At 39.5% G+C, this 17,151-nt stretch overlaps 1 protein-coding gene across 4 annotated transcripts in view; it reads left to right on the top strand.

The window, feature by feature from the left end:
• Positions 1–17,151, top strand: part of ABCC4 (ATP binding cassette subfamily C member 4 (PEL blood group)) — a 156,417-nt gene that overhangs the window by 28,157 nt on the left and 111,109 nt on the right. For all 4 annotated transcript variants that reach the window (XR_011138104.1, XM_068928927.1, XM_068928937.1 and 1 more), the window contains 6 exons: positions 2,669–2,918; positions 6,371–6,475; positions 12,408–12,497; positions 13,021–13,212; positions 14,754–14,848; positions 14,967–15,053. Coding sequence is in view for 3 of the 4 variants with exons in the window: in XM_068928927.1 (XP_068785028.1) it covers positions 2,669–2,918; positions 6,371–6,475; positions 12,408–12,497; positions 13,021–13,212; positions 14,754–14,848; positions 14,967–15,053 (819 nt within the window). In the remaining variant the exon portion in view is untranslated. The remainder of the gene's footprint in view (positions 1–2,668; positions 2,919–6,370; positions 6,476–12,407; positions 12,498–13,020; positions 13,213–14,753; positions 14,849–14,966; positions 15,054–17,151) is intronic.

A 17,151-nucleotide genomic window follows, 5' to 3' on the forward strand; every position in this document is an offset into this window, starting at 1 on the left:
AATACCTTATTTTGTGCTTTGAATAGCGTTTTACTTGAACCTCTGGGTGGCTTTTTTATAACTCTATATAGCAAGAGGGAAGGAATGAAAATACATCTTAGGGAGGCAGAAAAAGAACAAGCCCTTTGATATTTATAAATTCTGTGTATAGAGTATTTCTATGTAGTAGAGTTTATATAATATAAACTTTTTTTTTTTGTTTCCTATCATGGAAGCTTTTCTTCTGATAAATAAATGGAATCTGACTTTGTCCTAAATGATAGCATCCTCAGATAGTATTTTAATTCACTTTCTGTCCCTTTTGAAGTATTCTGCAAACCATCTCAAAAGGGTGGAGGGGAGAAGAAGGGCTGCAGCTCAGAAATGCTACAGTTTTTTAGGTGGCAAGGCCAACTGAATTTGGTATCATCTTAGAAGTCTGTCAGCATCTCATTAAAACTTATTGTTAAGTCTGTTTTTCAGTCACTCTTTATTCTTTTACTTGACAGTATGAGAGCATTCATTGTTAAAGGGCAAGTGTAGGAGTTCAGGTGCATGTTTCCCATCAGTTAATTTTGATGTTATGTCCATCACTCGCATTAGAGTAGGAGGTTGTCATCCTGCTGTGGCTTCTCTTAATTTTTTTTTCTTTCTTTTAATGACTCTTTAAATGTGCAAGCTTGCTTATGTTCACTGAGCAGTTTTTCCCACACTCACTTCATCCTTTCCCCTTTCTAAATTATAGGGTCCTGGGCTGGTTGAATGCTTTTTATTGGTTAGAGGCCTCACTCTCTTGCATCTAGCCAGAATTACGTTATTGATAGCTTCCTCAGTGAAAGTATTCGCATCACTAAACTTTAGATTTCCAGGTTAAATGCCTCATTAAGTTTACACACTTCCTATTTAATGGTGGAAAGAAAGAAGCTCTTCCGAAAGGCATCCTAAATCTTACTACTTTTCATTGACAGCACTGTGGAAACCTGTAGTTAGAAGTCTTAAATTCAACCGTAATTACCCAGTATTTACACAGTGACACCTGACAGTCATTAGGATGACATCTCAACTCCGCTATTATTTTCCCTGTGATTGTCCATATTAGTTTCCTTTGATTTGAATCTGTGCCATAAGATAGCGTAGTCTTAAGGCTAAGAGACAGGTAGGCAGTAATTTATCTGATATTTATAGTCAGTAGCACAAAGAACTCGCTGATTATCCACAGATAGTGAGGGATTATTAAGAATTATTAGAGGGTGGGAAAAGGATTTCATCCAGGATTGTAGAAGCAATTGAGTTAGACCCAGTTCAAATAGTTTACAAGTGTTCTTTCAGTGTACTTTGGAGGAGATCAGAGATTGTGAGCCCTTAAGCTGAAAAAATAAGTCTTTGGAACTTCTTGAAAGTTTGTCAATTCAGCCAATTTGGCAAGTGTAGTGGGAAAGTTGCTTAACTGGTTTTCCAGTAGTGTATCCTGCATCCTTCTCTCCGTAAGTGAGGACTTAATTTGCTTCAAATGATATAATCATAGCTTGAATTTCCAGTCTTAGTATATAGTTCCAAGTGGAAGGTAATCAAATTTATCAAGATTTTCCCTGAGAATTGCCAGAATATTTGGGAAGAGAAGTTAGGAATTGTTTTAGTAGAATTACGCTAGATTAATTCAAGTGGATAAAATTAGAATGTGTGTGGAAGGAGCAAGTTATTATGGCTCTCTTGATAAAGAGAAACTGTTATTTATACTAATAAATTAAGCCTGATGGCAACCACTCTGTAAACAGTGCAGTAACATTTCTAGGATCTGGTTTGATGAATCATTTAGAAGTGGAAACTGAAATTTAGCTGGAGTGAAAATGGAAAGTGCATGCATCAGCAGCTTTTCAGTTGCTAGACAGAGTCTGTGCAGTATACCAATTACTATTTAGATACGGTAGCGGCCAGCAGAATAACTGGTTACAGACCAGTATTTTCTGAATTATGAACGAGAATTCCCAGAGAAAAGGAAGCCAGCAGCAGGGTCCAAATGTAGAAGGAGGAAGGAATATTAGAATGAGGTCAGAGGATATACTGCAAATACTATGATGCAGCTTGAGGAACAGCAGCTGAATTAACGGCTGATTACTTGGGCCAAGGGTGGACTATTTTTTGGAAGTTGGCACTGGTTTTTGGTATATACTGCTGGTATGTGCTCCAACTGTGGAGTATATACTGATCTTAGCAAGAATTTTGTGACTGAACTCAACTGAATTTTGATATTGGAAGGGTAATGCGCTTCTGAATGTTTTGTTTTTATGCAGAAATTTTTTGCTCTTTGCCCTTGTAGACAACCCAGAAAGTAGCCCTAAGCAGATTAGAATTTGAATTACAACATCACTTTGATAAAAGCAAAAAAAAAAAAAAAAAAAAAAAAAGAAAAACTTTGTTTTTCTTTAATATCTTAATAGCTACAGAGAAAAAAAAATCTTAAATATCTTCCTCAATTTCTAAGCCTCTCTTTTCTCTTTCATTATTTACCATATGCCATACTTTCTTTGCAGTTACTGTTGAGCGCATTTCTTTCCATATGAGTCAGGGTGGTAGAAGGGAAGGAGAGAGGATGTAAAAGTAACATCCTGAGAGTGGGGTTTCCTCATCCTATTGTTGAGGACAACTCTGATAAGAGATTGATGTGAATGTTTATATTTTGCATTTTTAGGAAGGAGATTGCCATGGTTATGAAAAGCTCCTACCTTCGAGGATTGAACTTAGCCTCTTTCTTTGTGGCAAGCAAAATAACAGTGTTCATGACTTTCATGGCATATGTACTGCTTGGCAATGTTATCTCTGCAAGTCGGGTGTTTGTTGCAGTGTCGCTGTATGGTGCAGTAAGACTGACAGTAACGCTCTTCTTCCCTGCGGCTGTTGAGAGAGTATCCGAGGCAGTGGTTAGCATACGACGAATCAAGGTATGGTTACTGATTTTGAGTGATTTGTGGATTTGTTCTCTTAATCTAATACTATTTCAGCGTTGCCAACAAAACCAGCTTCATTTTAGTTTTGCAGAGTTTGGTATTTTTAAGTAAATAATCTCCCTCAAAAACTGAACATCTTGTTGCGTGAAGTATGTGGAAAAACATAAAATAAACTGCAAGGCAACTGGTGGGGTGAAATGTAGGAGGCAAATGTGTATGCAGTGAGCTCTTGTACACGTTTTTGAGATAAGAAAAACGTATGCAGATACATGGATATGTTGGGTTTGGGAGTTGTGAGCCTGGAGGACAAAAAAGCAGATGGGAGACATAGGGTGCATAGTCCATGCATGCTGTGCTGCGCTGTCAAAATGAAGAACAGGCATGGGCCCTAGCTAGTGTCTGAACTTCTTTCAGTACTGGAATGAAGACTACAAATTCAGTTAAAGTGAATATCACTCATACGGCTATCTGTAGCAGAGGAGCTTTATTTTGCTTGATTTTGTTGTATTTACTGTGATATTTTAAATAAAATAAGTGCACAAATCGTGTTCACTGTTCGTACCAGCACTTTAGTGTAAACTACAACAGCAAAAGATCTAAATGCGAATTAGGTTTTTAAATTTAAAACTTAACCTGGCAATTTGGGATCGTTTTTTTTATGGAAATACGCAGTTAAAGCATGTCAGTCATTCTAACTGATATTTCACAAAATTAAGGTCTACTCTAGTCTGGAACCAGAGAAATGGAAGTACCTTTCATGTAATCATATGGCTGTGTCACTGTGCAATTTGTTGGTTAAAGTAGCTAAAATCTTCTGTTTCATATGCTTGACTATAATAAATCAGTTTTCTTGCTGATAAATGTGCTAATTTTACTAAGCCCACACCTAAACTACGTATTAAACAGGTGATCTTTGCACTTTGAAGAAGGATTTGTTAAAAGTTGATGCAAGTAGAGTTGGAAAATGTTAATGAGTGTAAATCACAACAACAGCTATATTGTAGACAGTAACATGTATTACTACTGCTTAAACTAAACTGCAGGAGTGGAGAAGAATGCTTGGGATACTTGGCATTGTGCACTCTCTCTTCTGTCCTCTCATATACCCCGTGTTCAGCTCCAGGGCAATGCTGTTTGAAGAGATCTTTCAAGCTCTGCAGATGGAGAGATGTGCGGGCTGATAAAGGTGCCTTATGAGGAGCAGAAGGACACTTGAGCAGATACAGTGATGATCGAACTGTTCCTTTTTTTTTCCTGTCCCGATTTCCCATGTATCCTAGGATGTATCTGCTGTATTCCAGCATATTACAAGATTTTGCTTCTAGCAGCCTGCTTCAACTCCCCTGTCACTATGATTCCTAAGGGTGATTATTAGAAACCACCTCCAAAATCAGGGTTCATTGGAATAGGCTAAGAACTCTACTAATGAAGCTGTAGCGTTCTTGGGGCAATCATCTACCTTTTACTCTTCATTTTCCGAACTGCAAAATGTGTCAAGGTTAGACATTCTAGTATTGGATGGCAAGATGTTGCCTGACTGAAGATGTGATTGAAATGTAGAGGAATGGAAAGAAAATGCAGAAAGAGTAGGAAATATGGAAAAACGGATTAAGATGATGACTAGGTGTATCTGGCAAAAACTGAATATAGTATTTTTTTGTAAAGAAGGTGCCTTTCCACAGGTTTTGTAGAACAGGGTTTCAGCAGTGATCTTGTAGTATGCTCAGGTAGAGACAGGGAAGCAGGATGTGTTATGTTTCAGGTAACATGGAAGAAGAATATCAGATGGGAGTAGCCTTTCCTCCATACTCATGCATACATACATAGGCCACCATATGACAAAAAGGCTATTAAGGTCTCCTTATTGTTTTTTATTTTTCCTAAGCTTTCTTCTCCCCTCGCCCTAGCTGAAAATCTGATCTGCTTCTCTTCTTGAGGCTCATCTACTATTTCGTGGTGGAGCAAGAGGCTCAAGGTCCCCTCCTGAAACACAGCAAGAGTTGTTGTTTTTTGGAGGCTTATTTTGGCAGAGACTATGAAAGGAGGATACATTTCATTTGAGTATGAAAGATAGGTTTCTCTCTCAAGGACACAGTCCTGTCTCAGGCTACTGTTTGCTTCTCAACATTCTGTGGAAAGCTAGCAATTTCATTTTTCTCTGCATGGAACATTAGTAAATACAAAAAGAATGCAAGAATATTTTAAGAGAACTTAAAATCTTTAAGGATTAAGTTATTTTACTACTTTCAAACATTTTATTTCTAGTGTTGATTTCTTCCCAGTGTTTACAATCCTTGGAATTAGCCATGTAGTTTTTTTCTTCATTTGTACTAATTTAATTTGAATTGTTCCACCTGTGGTGCAGTCACCTTTTTGAATCAAATGGCTAGCTAGAATTTATACCTGGTGAGAATGCTACTGCTAGAAGAAAAACTCCTGATGAAGTCTTGTTATATAAATGCAGAAAGAATTCAACAATAGGAGACCAATTCCTTGCTCATAGCTTTCATGATGTTTCAGCCATCGTCTAAATCCAAATCATATTTTCGATGCCTTTTCTTAGGCCACACACCCACAATGTCTGCCATCTTTTTAACCTGAATTTTCTCTTACACGCATACCCATTTGCTCCCACCTGTCAAAAACAGCACTAGGCGAACTTGCTTTCTCTTGACCGGAGAGCTCAGACTTGTGTGGCTTTGTATTTTTATCTTTTGTTGGAGATGTATCCTTGCATTAAGTCTGGAGACTGCTGCATTAAAATGCTTGAGTTTTCACATCTCTTTTAATGATACTTGCCAGCTGAATTTTGAGTAAGTTCCATTGTACCTGGTAGCACATAGCAGGACTGCTCCTGTCCTCTAATGGTTTTTTTCATCTTTGTTCTGTTTCTTCTTCTGTTACTGACTTCTGTTAAGTCTTCATTATCTGTCTGATTTATGCAGGCTAACTATTAGTTCAGTACTTGTTAACAGCTTTGTACAGTGTCCACACAGCTCCTTTAAGAAAAATGAGAACAAAGTCAGTCCTCACCATCAAAGCAGCGGGATGATAAGGTATTGTAATTAGGGCTTCATCCGTTCTGCATGGGAAGGAGGAATCAAATTCTTGTAAGGTTTGTCAGTATTTCGAGGGAAAAAGAAAAAACGGGACTGGTTCCAAGTTCTGTTTGCTTCATGAATTTACTTTTGAGCAGGTTGTGATTAGAGTCCTGCAGTACTCCTATGCTATGAAATGTGTGCTTTTGAGTGATACCTGGGATGGTTAGCTAGTTAGAGGTGCACTGTTCAAAGGTGTCGAGCATTGCTTTGGAAATACGATTACTTGATCAGTATGTGTATTCTTCTCATAAATTTTTTTTTCATGTGCTGCTTACGGAAACATGGATTTGCATTCCTTTCCTAATCTCAAATTAAGCAATAACCTATGCTTTTCTTTTGTGGCAGAACTTTCTGATACTTGATGAGGTTTCACACTTCAAGCCACAACTGCATGGTGGTAATGAGAACGTCATTCTTCATGTTCAGGATTTGACCTGCTATTGGGATAAGGTAAACTTATTTCTGCTAAATGTTAAGAGTATACGGATGGTGCAGGCATTTTAAGTCTACTTAGCAGTATATCTATATATAATGTGGTGTTTTGTGTGGTGTCTTTTATATATGAGAAACCTTCTAGTATATTAAGTTAACTCTGTAGAATAGTATGGGAAACAGTATCGAGTGCATCTTAAAAGCAGTTATTTCTGAATATTAAGAGTAACTAACTGAAAACTCTGTACATTTCCATATGAAAATATCTTTATATTATTTAACAGCGCTTCACTGTAGCTCAGATGCTGAATTTCTAACTAAAGGCGGGCAGCGCGTCAGTCCACTAGGCTAGAACCAGAACTATATTGTACTCCACATAAGAGATCTAATGGCTTAAGAGACTAACCTGCAAGTAATTGTTACTCTCTGTGTTTTGAACTACATATTGCTGGAGGTTATTGGAGATTATTGAACTACGTATTGCTCTTTACTTGGAAAAAAAACCAAAACCACCGGAGTGACTAGAAAAAGGGACAACATAGAGGTGATAAATCTATTACACATCTTTTTCTTTAAATGAGGCAAAGATTGACGTTCTGTTTTAAAACTAGAATTGCTATGATAGGCGGCAATTTGTGATGAATTATTGGAGATGTTATGAGCTGTCACTATCCTTGCATAAAAGAAGCTATGAAGGTTTCAGTCTTCATAAGAAGACATGAGAAATATTGGAAGCTCTGAAAATGAATTTTGCCTATGAATGTACTGCAAATAAGACATGTCAAATACTTCCCTTTATACACCTTCCTCTCCCCACACATGCTGATACATGTGAGGATCTACCTAATAATTCTGCTCAGCAGCAAAAGTAAATTGCAGTATTACGTTGGTGTTTGACTTTCTCAGAGCTGTCTCTGTGAAGCAAGTTTTTTCTGAGTCATCAAACACTTTTTTACTGATATGAATACGTTGTATTGCAAAATGGAATCACAGAATGGCCGAGGTTGGAAGGGGGATCTCTGGAGATCATCTAGTCCAACCCCCCTGCTCAAACAGCGTCCTCTAGAGCACATTGCCCAGGATCATGTCCAGACGGGTTTTGAATATCTCCAGGGAAGGAGACTCCACTACCTCTCTGGGCAACCTGTTCCAATGCTCTGTCACCCTCACAGGGAAGAAGTTTTTTTCTCAGGTTTAGGTGGAACTGCCTGTGCTTCAGTTTCTGCCCATTGCCTCTTGTCCTGTTGCTAGGCACCACGGAGAAGAGTCTGGCCCTATCCTCTTGACACCCCCCCTTCAGATACTCGTACACGTTGATGAGATCGCCTCCCAGTCTTCTCTTCTCCAGGCTGAACAGGCCCAGCTCTCGCAGCCTTTCTTCACAGGAGAGATGCTCCGGTCCCCTCATCATCTTGGTAGCCCTCTGCTGGACTCTCCCCAGTAGTGCCATGTCTCTCTTGTACTGGGGAGCCCAGCACTGGACACAGTACTCCAGGTGAGGCCTCCCCAGGGCTGAGGAGAGGGGCAGGATCACCTCCCTCCACCTGCTGGCAACACTCTGCCTCATGCACCCCAGGATCCCATTGGCCTTCTTGGCCACAAGGGCACACTGCTGGCTCATGCTTGACTTGTTGTCCACCAGCACTCCCAGGTCCTTCTCGGCAGAGCTGCTTTCCAGCAGGTCAACCCCCAGCCTGTACTGCTGCGTGTGATTATTCCTGCCTAGGTGCAGGACCCTACACTTCCCTTGGTTGACTTTCATGAGTTCCTCTCCGCCCAGCTCTCCAGCCTGTCCAGGTCCCTCTGAAGGGCAGCACAGCCTTCTGGTGTGTCAGCCTCTCCTCCCAGTTTAGTATCATCAGCAAACTTGCTGAGGGTGCACTCTGTCCCTTCCTCCAGGTCATGGATGAATATATTGAACAAGACTGGACCCAGGACTGACCCCTGGGGGACACCGCTAGCTACAGGCCTCCAACTAGACTCTGCGCCATTCACCACAACCCTCTGAGCTCAGCCATCCAGCCAGTTCTCAATCCACCTCACTGTCCACTCATCTAGCCCACACTTCCTGAGCTTGCCTGTGAGGATGTGATGGGAGACACCTGTGTTGAAGTCCAGGGAGACAACATCCACTGCTCTGCCCTCATCTGCCCAGGCAGTCATTCCATCACAGAAGGCTATCAGGTTGGTCAAGCCTGATTTCCCTTTGGTGAATCCATGCTGACTACTCCTGATCACCTTCTTGTCCTCCAGATGCTTAGTGATGACCTCCAGGAGGAGCTGTTCCATCACCTTTCCAGGGATGGAGGTGAGGCTGACAGGCCTGTAGTTCCCTGGCTCCTCCTTCTTGCCCGTTTTGAAGACGGGGGTGACGCTGGCTTTCTTCCAGTCCTCAGGCACCTCTCCTGATCTCCAGGACCTTTCAAAGATGATGGAGAGTGGCCTAGCAATAACATCCGCCAGCTCCCTCAGCACTCGTGGATGTATCCCTTCAGGGCCCGTGGATTTGTGGATGTGAAGTTTGCCTAAGTGATCTCTAACCTGATCCTCCTCAACCAAGGGAGAGTCTTCCTTTCTCCAGCCTTCCTCTCTTGTCCCCAGGGTCTGGAATTCCTGAGGACTGGCCTTAGCAGTGAAGACTGAAGCAAAGGCAGCATTCAGTAACTCTGCCTTCTCTGTATCCTTCGTCACCAGGGCACCCGCCCCATTCAGCAGCGGGCCCATGTTTTCCCTAGTCTTCCTTTTGCTACTGATGTATTTGAAGAAGATGGAATGTATTCTTAGTCTTTGGTTTGTCACCAAACCAGCTGTTACTAGCGTTAACAACCTATAGGTAATAGTTGCATAATATGTCCATAAAACCTCTTCAGGTTTTTCATGAAGTTTACATCACATAAAACTGGGTAGCATGACTGGAATTACTGGTTTCCTTCTGGCTTTTTTTTTTTTTAGAAGGGGGAAAAAACTTTTCTGCAATTTTCATTTGCCTATTTAATTAAAATGTATGTAGGTGAAGAATAGTTCTTTGAGAACTATATGAGAAGCTCAGAATGCTTCTCTTATGTTCTCCTGTAATGTTGCAGAATAATTTTCTAGGTTCTTACTGAAAAGATGATGGGCTCTGAGAGAGAGGGAGAGAGAGGAGTTGTGAAAGGAATGAAGAAACTTATACTTTATCATGTAACCTGCTTAACTTGCTACCCTTACTGGGTTTCTCATGACTGTTTGAGTCTCTGTTTAGCAAACAGCTGGACAGTAATTTCTTTTATTTTTAAAGATTATCAGCCAAAACAGAGATTGAAAAAATAACAAATCCAAAAGCACTGGAAGTGAAAAGGGATTATTAGCTAGGCTTTGAGCAAAACAACTTAACACATTGTATTCCATTTTATCAAAAGATAAACAAAACCAATTAATTCATGGTCATGCTCTTGTTTTACAAAGGCAAGTATTATCCAAGTCCTGCAGGCTAGTTTGATACCAGCATGGAAGTAGGGAGTCTTGGATACGGATTCTTACCGACATGCCTTTAGTTTATGGAACAATCTGCCTCTTCAACTGAACAACTTTCAATTTAAAATAAAGGAGTTTAAACAGAAGCCAAATGTATTCCATGTAATTTTAGTTACCTGTATGAAGAACCTAAGCAGTGTAGTGTTTTGATACAATATATGTTCTTTACAGCCCTTAGGTGGAATGAATTACTTCTGTCTCTTGACTGAAGGTCACAAGCTCACCTGAAGAGTACCAGTCCCTGAAGGGACCAGTCTTGTGTCTCCATGCACTCTATGCCCACGTTCCTTCCCTGGTGCTGGCATTAGTGCTCATACGTATGACCCTGCAATGAACCAGTTCAGAGAGTTAAAACAATAGAAAACGAATCATTTCTTATGCAGTTTGTTTTCTGACAGCTTACTTCCCTGAACAACCCTGTCTGAAGGTTAGGCAAGAACAAGCAGCAGCAGCAGGAAAATGAAAGGCAGCGATAGTTGACAGGGAAGCTGGGTGGGACATTTGGTGGTAATTAGCCATCAGACAAACTTAGCTGCAACATCAGTCTGTGCTCTAATTTAAGTGCCTCAGTTTAGTGGCTAAAAATAGACGTGATAAATTCAGGACAAACTGTTTTTAATTGCGAGGAATGCTGTTTTGGAAAAATAGCATGCCCCTGAGGTATTTGTGGCTATGGTTTTTGCTTGCATTGTTGCTTTCATACAGGATCTATGATACCTTACAGTACCACTTTAATATATTATAGTTAGGTAATCCTTTGAATACGTTTTTGATTTTTTTTTTCTGTAACGTTTCTAGGCTTTTATGCCATTATTTTGAAAACCCAGACATGGATGGAAATTAATTTGCTCTTCTGTAAATACAGAAGCACAAGCTCAAGAGGTCTGAAAGAAGGACTTGTGTTTCTGAAAGCTTATGTACGTTCCCATAGGGACTGATTGTTTTATTAAAAGATATTATTTCTTCCTACAAACTTTGCATTTTAGAAGATGCACTGGCTGCCACAAATTGGTACTGTTCTCTTGACCTTAGTGCTAGTTGAGCACCTGGACTGTGTACTCTGAACCCAGAAACCAAATTCATGATAAAAGCAGGGGGACAGGCAGGAGGGAGGAGACGAGAAGAAAAAAGCCCTGTTGCTGCCACCTCGTGGAGATTAGTAATAATAGCATAAATAGGTTTGCGAAGTCGAACACTGCCAAAAAAAAAAAAAAAAAAAAGTGTGGATTCTTGCACTGAGACCCTGACTTCATGTAGCCTGCTTTTGCTGGGTAGGAGCTCTGAAGGGAGGCACTTCGCTGAGCCTGGGGCGCCTTGGTGTGTCTCCTGGTGTGGGCCTGCATGAAGGCAGTGTGCGTTCACTGTGCTCGCTGCCATCGTAGATGTGAATGAGTACCCCAGCCAGGTTTCTCTCCCAACCCATTTGAAACAATTGATCGTAAATTCCTTGTATACACAGCCCCTGGACTGGACACTTGGCTCATTTATATGGATGCAGTGATAGGAGATGTCTTCAGGCTCCTGAACGTCAAAGGGAGGCTAGAGATTTTAAGCACTTTGCCAGTTGTTCAGAGGTTCACCAGGTTTTCTTCTTTTTGCTGTTTTGCAGAAACTTAAGGCTGGGTTTCGGTTTGGCCCTTTAATAGGCTTGGCCCTATACTAACACTATCTAGCTTTTTTTTTTATTATATTTTTCTGTTTGCGTTTTGGTGTCAATCATGCTTTGTGTGGTATTAAGATACATGTTACAAGGGTGTTTGGCTTTAATGAGAGGGAGCTGAACTAGGCCCGTAGGAATTAGTTTAGCACAGCTATTAAAGGCATGAGCATCCTTTCTTTTCATAAGAAGTGGATGTTTTTACAATTACACCTTTATAGCAGAGGTGCAAAATATGTAGGAGAAATAAGCGCTTCTCAGTAGTGTAACATAAAGGGGCTTTCAAGAATCTGAGTTGTATGAGGCAAAATTGGGTAAAGCAGACCAGCATTTTTCTGTTTTCGCTTCAGAGTCCTGAGCAGAGCAGATACAGGCCTGGCTTTCTGGGGGCTCAGCACAGCTAGTGCTCTGCCCGGCAAGGCTTGGGCAAGGTCAAGGCTTCTTACAGCTGCAAAAAGGCCAGCAGAAGCCTGCTGTTTTCAGGGCTGCTGTCCTAGCTTTGTGGGTTTTGCAGAAGCTGCTGCTTCTGCTGACTCTGGGGTTCCTCGTTCCCTGAACGCAATTTTGTGTGTATTGTTTTAGCGCTTGCGGTTAGGGATCAGTGTCTTCTGAAAGTGTTTGCGAATTACTGAAGAGGCAAGTTGTATGCCTGAAAATACAGAGGGATTATGGGTTGTTTATTTGTAGTGATTTTACGTGCATTGTTTCTGTTTCTAAAGAGTTGTTTTGATGGTATGTATTTTATTACTGATGAAACATGACTTTTTCTCAAATCCGTAGAGTTTAGAAAGCCCAGCACTTCAACAACTTTCATTTACTGTCAGACGAGGAGAATTATTGGCTGTGATTGGTCCAGTAGGAGCTGGAAAAGTAAGTCTTAATGTATTACACTGCCTGCGAGGTTTTCATAAGTCTGTTGAACACGACTAGAAAGTTGCAAATATACAGTTCCTTCCCTATATAATAATATGCTTTACATCAAGATAACAGACATTCAGAAAGGCAAATGTCCTTTTTGAGGTGGGAGGTGTGGTTTGAGGTTGAAAAATAGTTTGTACTTTGCTTCTGGACTGCCTGTAAAGGTTACACGTGCATTTATGCTGCTATTGGTACTTTATAGGCCGTCATGCCAATAAATACTACTTGATATCTATGATGTCATTAATTCAGTCAAACCATTTCTGAAATAGTTGTCTGAAATACCAACAATTTATTGAAGTGCTGCTATTGGGAGATTACGGAAGTTTGGGTAGCACGCACCTGATTTCAGAAGCAGACACTTTTCTCTGTCTGGAAGGTTCATTTCTGAATGTGCAATTAGGGTGCAGGTCATTTCTGTGTCTTTATTACTATCTTGCTTTTTTTTTTTTGTTCTCTCTCAAATCTTTTCCAGTCTTCACTCTTAAGTGCTGTGCTTGGTGAGCTGCCTAAAGACAAAGGACTGATAAATGTTTCTGGAAGAATTGCCTATGTTTCTCAGCAGCCCTGGGTGTTTTCTGGTACAGTAAGAAGTAATATACTGTTTGATAAGGAATACGAGAAAGAAAAATATGAAAAAGTTCTAAAAGCCTGTGCTCTTAAAAAGGTATGCTTTTCTCTTTGTGTGTTTTATTTTAGCCATCTTCATTTTTTATTTTAGTGGTCTTGTGGACTTCTATTACACGCTGCAATAAATAACATATAGACTGAATTATTAGTAGCCTGTGAAATAAATTCTGTCACTCAAAAAAAAAAGTGTAATTATTTGTGCCATCCATGTGTGAGCACATTCTTGTAATTCCTAATAATTTCACTAGAGGGAGATGTAGTTTCTGTGATGCTCAGACAAATTTGGAAAAAGCTTTCCAAATATTTAATTTCATAATCACTTTTAGCACTGTTGATTGATGTTATTCTAGATATGTATATTATTAGGTGTAATGAAAGGTAGAAAACAAACATTCAGATTAATGCTGTCACTCTCATTTTGTAAATATCCTTTATGCTACTTTTTTTTTTTTTTTAAATAAATTCCATGTACAGCATGTATGCATTACTAACGATTATCAAAAGAACCTTAATGCTGTATACTGGAGAATGTGCTGAGCCCGAGAGATTTTTAAAAAACATTATTGAAAGGTCTATGTGTAAAGGAGTTTGTGACATGAGATATAGAAGAGGATTAAGCCAGATTTGTCAAGAAACAGACATTTTGCTTGGCAGCTAAAAAGGTTTTATGCAGCATGTTATGATATTCCTGTCAGCAGCAACACAGGTGAAAAGCAGATGGTTACCGTGATGAAAAATTTTTTTGCAAGGTTTTTACACATGGTAGACGGTTTTAGTATCTCCCCCTGATATTCAGTCATATACTGTTGTCTAAACTTAAGGTTTTAGTGACTTTAAAAGACTGCAAGCTACATTTAAAAAAAAAAAACAAAACACTTTATATTTTGTGGTACATTTGCTTGCGTAGTTTTCTTTCGAATTTATAGATCTTAAAAAAGCTGTGAATAAACTTTCTGAATATGTTACATAGCTCAGTGCAAAACTTCTGTATTTTATGGAGAGAAAATACAGTAGCATGACATGGATGACAGGGATGTATAATTTTATTCTCTTACTCGTAGTCCCAGGTCCCATAAATTAACCAATCTTATGTAATAAATGGCATGGATTGGATATGTTGCAGTAAGAACAAAACCGATGTAATTCTTAGGGACATTGGCAAATGGAAAATAATCTACTTTTTACTGGTAGTACCTATTTCAATTTTATTTATTTTGACAGCTCATTATGTTATAGTAAAAGCAATACAAAATTAATTTACTCTTGCATGTAGGGTGATCTGAATGACCAGTGAATGTTCCATATGACACGAAGAATAATGTATTTCTCTCTGGCAGCAGCTGTAGAAAAAGTGAACTTTAAGATCTGACTTTCCTGTATTTTAATGATCTTTTGCTGAGGGTACAAATCCCTAAAGTATCTGTGGGTATTTCATCTTGTATGACACTTAATATTTTAATGTGAGATGATACCTTAATAGTATTTGAATCAGGAAATGTTATGTTGAAGTAGGTTTGTCAGTTTTGGCAGTTAAAGCGATAAAGTTTTCTTTCTTGTGGATGTTTTTTATGTTCACAGGACATGGAATTATTAGCCAATGGTGACTTAACAGTAATAGGAGATCGTGGAGCTACGCTGAGTGGGGGACAGAAGGCTCGTGTAAATCTGGCCAGGCTAGTGTTTTTTGCTGCTTCTAATGTTTACAAGCTTGGGAGGTTTTTGACAGGCGTTAATGACTAAAATAAACAAATGTAAGAATTTGTGGTACTGACTTTTGTTTAAACCTCGTAGAGCTGTATATCAAGATGCAGACATCTATCTTTTGGATGATCCACTGAGTGCGGTAGATGCTGAAGTTGGGAGACACTTGTTTGAAAAGTATGTTATTGCTTTATTTTCATTTAAAATCTTTTACTTCATTTCAAATTCATTTCATTTATTTTCATTTTACTGTTATCTTCTGATTCCTTACAGAAAGCCTTGAAAAAGCATTTTTAGGGGAGGTGATTTTATTTACAAAACTTAACGCGTTCACTTTCTGCATTTATTTTTTGTTTATTTTATGCATCCAGAAGATCTATCTTCTTTTTTTTCCCCCCATGTAGCCCTGTCATTTTATTCTTTATTTTTAAAAACCCTGTAGAGCTCTATTTTGAAGGTACTGTAATGAGAATTATTCTTAAGGGAATGTGTGCCTTTTTCTTGAGGGGGGAAAAATCCTCCCAAGTATGTATTTTGTACGTCAGGATTGGGTTTTATTAATACTAGTACTGAGTGAAGAATAGTGTGGGGTGGGATTTTAAATCACTTCTTTGTTTGCTGCAGCTTTATTTGCGTTGTAATAAGCACTTCTTTCAAGTGGTTAAGGAAAAGGACAGAACTCGATTCTCTCAGATTCTTGAGTGATTTTTTCATTTCTGTTCTTGAATGGTTGAGATTTCTCTGAGATGCATGAAATGGGGAACTGTGGCATGCAGACTAGACTGTGGAGAGCAGGAATAGAGAAAAAGAGAATGTATAAGCTTCCCATAAAAGAGGGAGATATTGGGCCTTTCCCCATTTCTGAAGAAATAGGACAGTGGTCATTGAAAATCAGGTTCCCTTTTTAATAAATTTCCTCTTCTCCGTCTCCCTCTCTTTTTTCAAACTGCTTAATCTATAGCACACAGTGTATAGGAATAACCCAGTTATTCCAGCTAGTGTTTTGTCCTTGTTTCTTCATAGCTTGCTTGTCTCCCTATCAAAAGGTATGATCTAGAATTTATTAGAAGTGGAGGGAACAGCTTCCATTGACTTGAACTTAGTGGGCTTTGGTTGAACCCTTAATGAGAGCATTTTCTCAAGCGCACTTGCATCCTTTATGAATTCCACTGTACAAATATGTGCATTAATTGGCTTTTACTGTTGTTCCCTACCCACAGGCAACCATAAAAACCTGTCTTGCAGAAATGGTTGTAGAATTTGCATTGACTAGGATTGCATGCATGTTCTTTTCTCCATGCAGGGAAGCTGTCAGTATCTAAATTGGAAAATTGTACATCCTGTTGATGTTCACAGTTTCAAATCTTGAGATGCCTCTAAGACCCTATCAACATTGTATTTTACTTTGTTGATTTCTTCAAATGGCTACTGTTTAGTTCCATGAGCTAGTATGGAGTAGGAGTTTTGTGATGTATAGGCCTTACATTAGTTATTCTGTGCAGGATCATTTTCACCTTCCATGACTGAGACCTGGAGGTCATAACTTCTGTATTTTACATATTTTATTAGTTTTCTTTAATGCCTGTTGAAACTACCTCAGCTTTAGCTGGTTTTTTTTTTTCTGTACAAGATTGCTGTACAGTTTCAGCTTCCGAATGTGCCTGAGTTCTGCAAGTGTACCTGCTTGAGCTGCCAACTTGTCTCTCCCTTAGTTATGTCTTGAGGATTTTTCGCAAAGGGGAAAATAGGAAAGTGCAGTAGTGCCTTGCAGAGGAGGCCAGGCTGCCTCTTCAATTTATTCCGCTTTCTGTGTGAGCTGTGACGCTGGGAGTGTTCTACATTGTGCTGCAAAACCAGAAGTATGCATTTTTGCATGTGCAAAAACATTAGAGAGCTGGAGAGCACTGCTTTGCTAGCACAATGAATGTTTTGCTGATAAATGTGTGGAGGTGGGAAGGAATGAGGAGATGATCTGAGGAAATCTGAAACTTGGAAAACTAGCTAAGGTTCTTTCGAACAGTGTGTTTGCTTTGGCTTACCCCTTCCTCCCCCTCTGTGGATCCGTTTGAGCTAAACAGATAAAAGTAGAATGAAAGCATTTCATGGGGAGAGCAGGCTGCATGGAGTAGTGGTGGCAAAGAAACCTGAAAAAGGTCTCCTTGTTCAAGATCTTAAGGAAGAGAGGTCTTTCTTTAACAGATGGAAGTTGTCTTCTGAGTTCTCCATGGCAGCTATAAAAGGTGTCGGGGGGAGTATGGAGAGTGTTATGTTCAGT

Source organism: Struthio camelus, chromosome 1, assembly GCF_040807025.1.
Source record: "Struthio camelus isolate bStrCam1 chromosome 1, bStrCam1.hap1, whole genome shotgun sequence".
Lineage (NCBI taxonomy): Eukaryota > Metazoa > Chordata > Aves > Struthioniformes > Struthionidae > Struthio > Struthio camelus.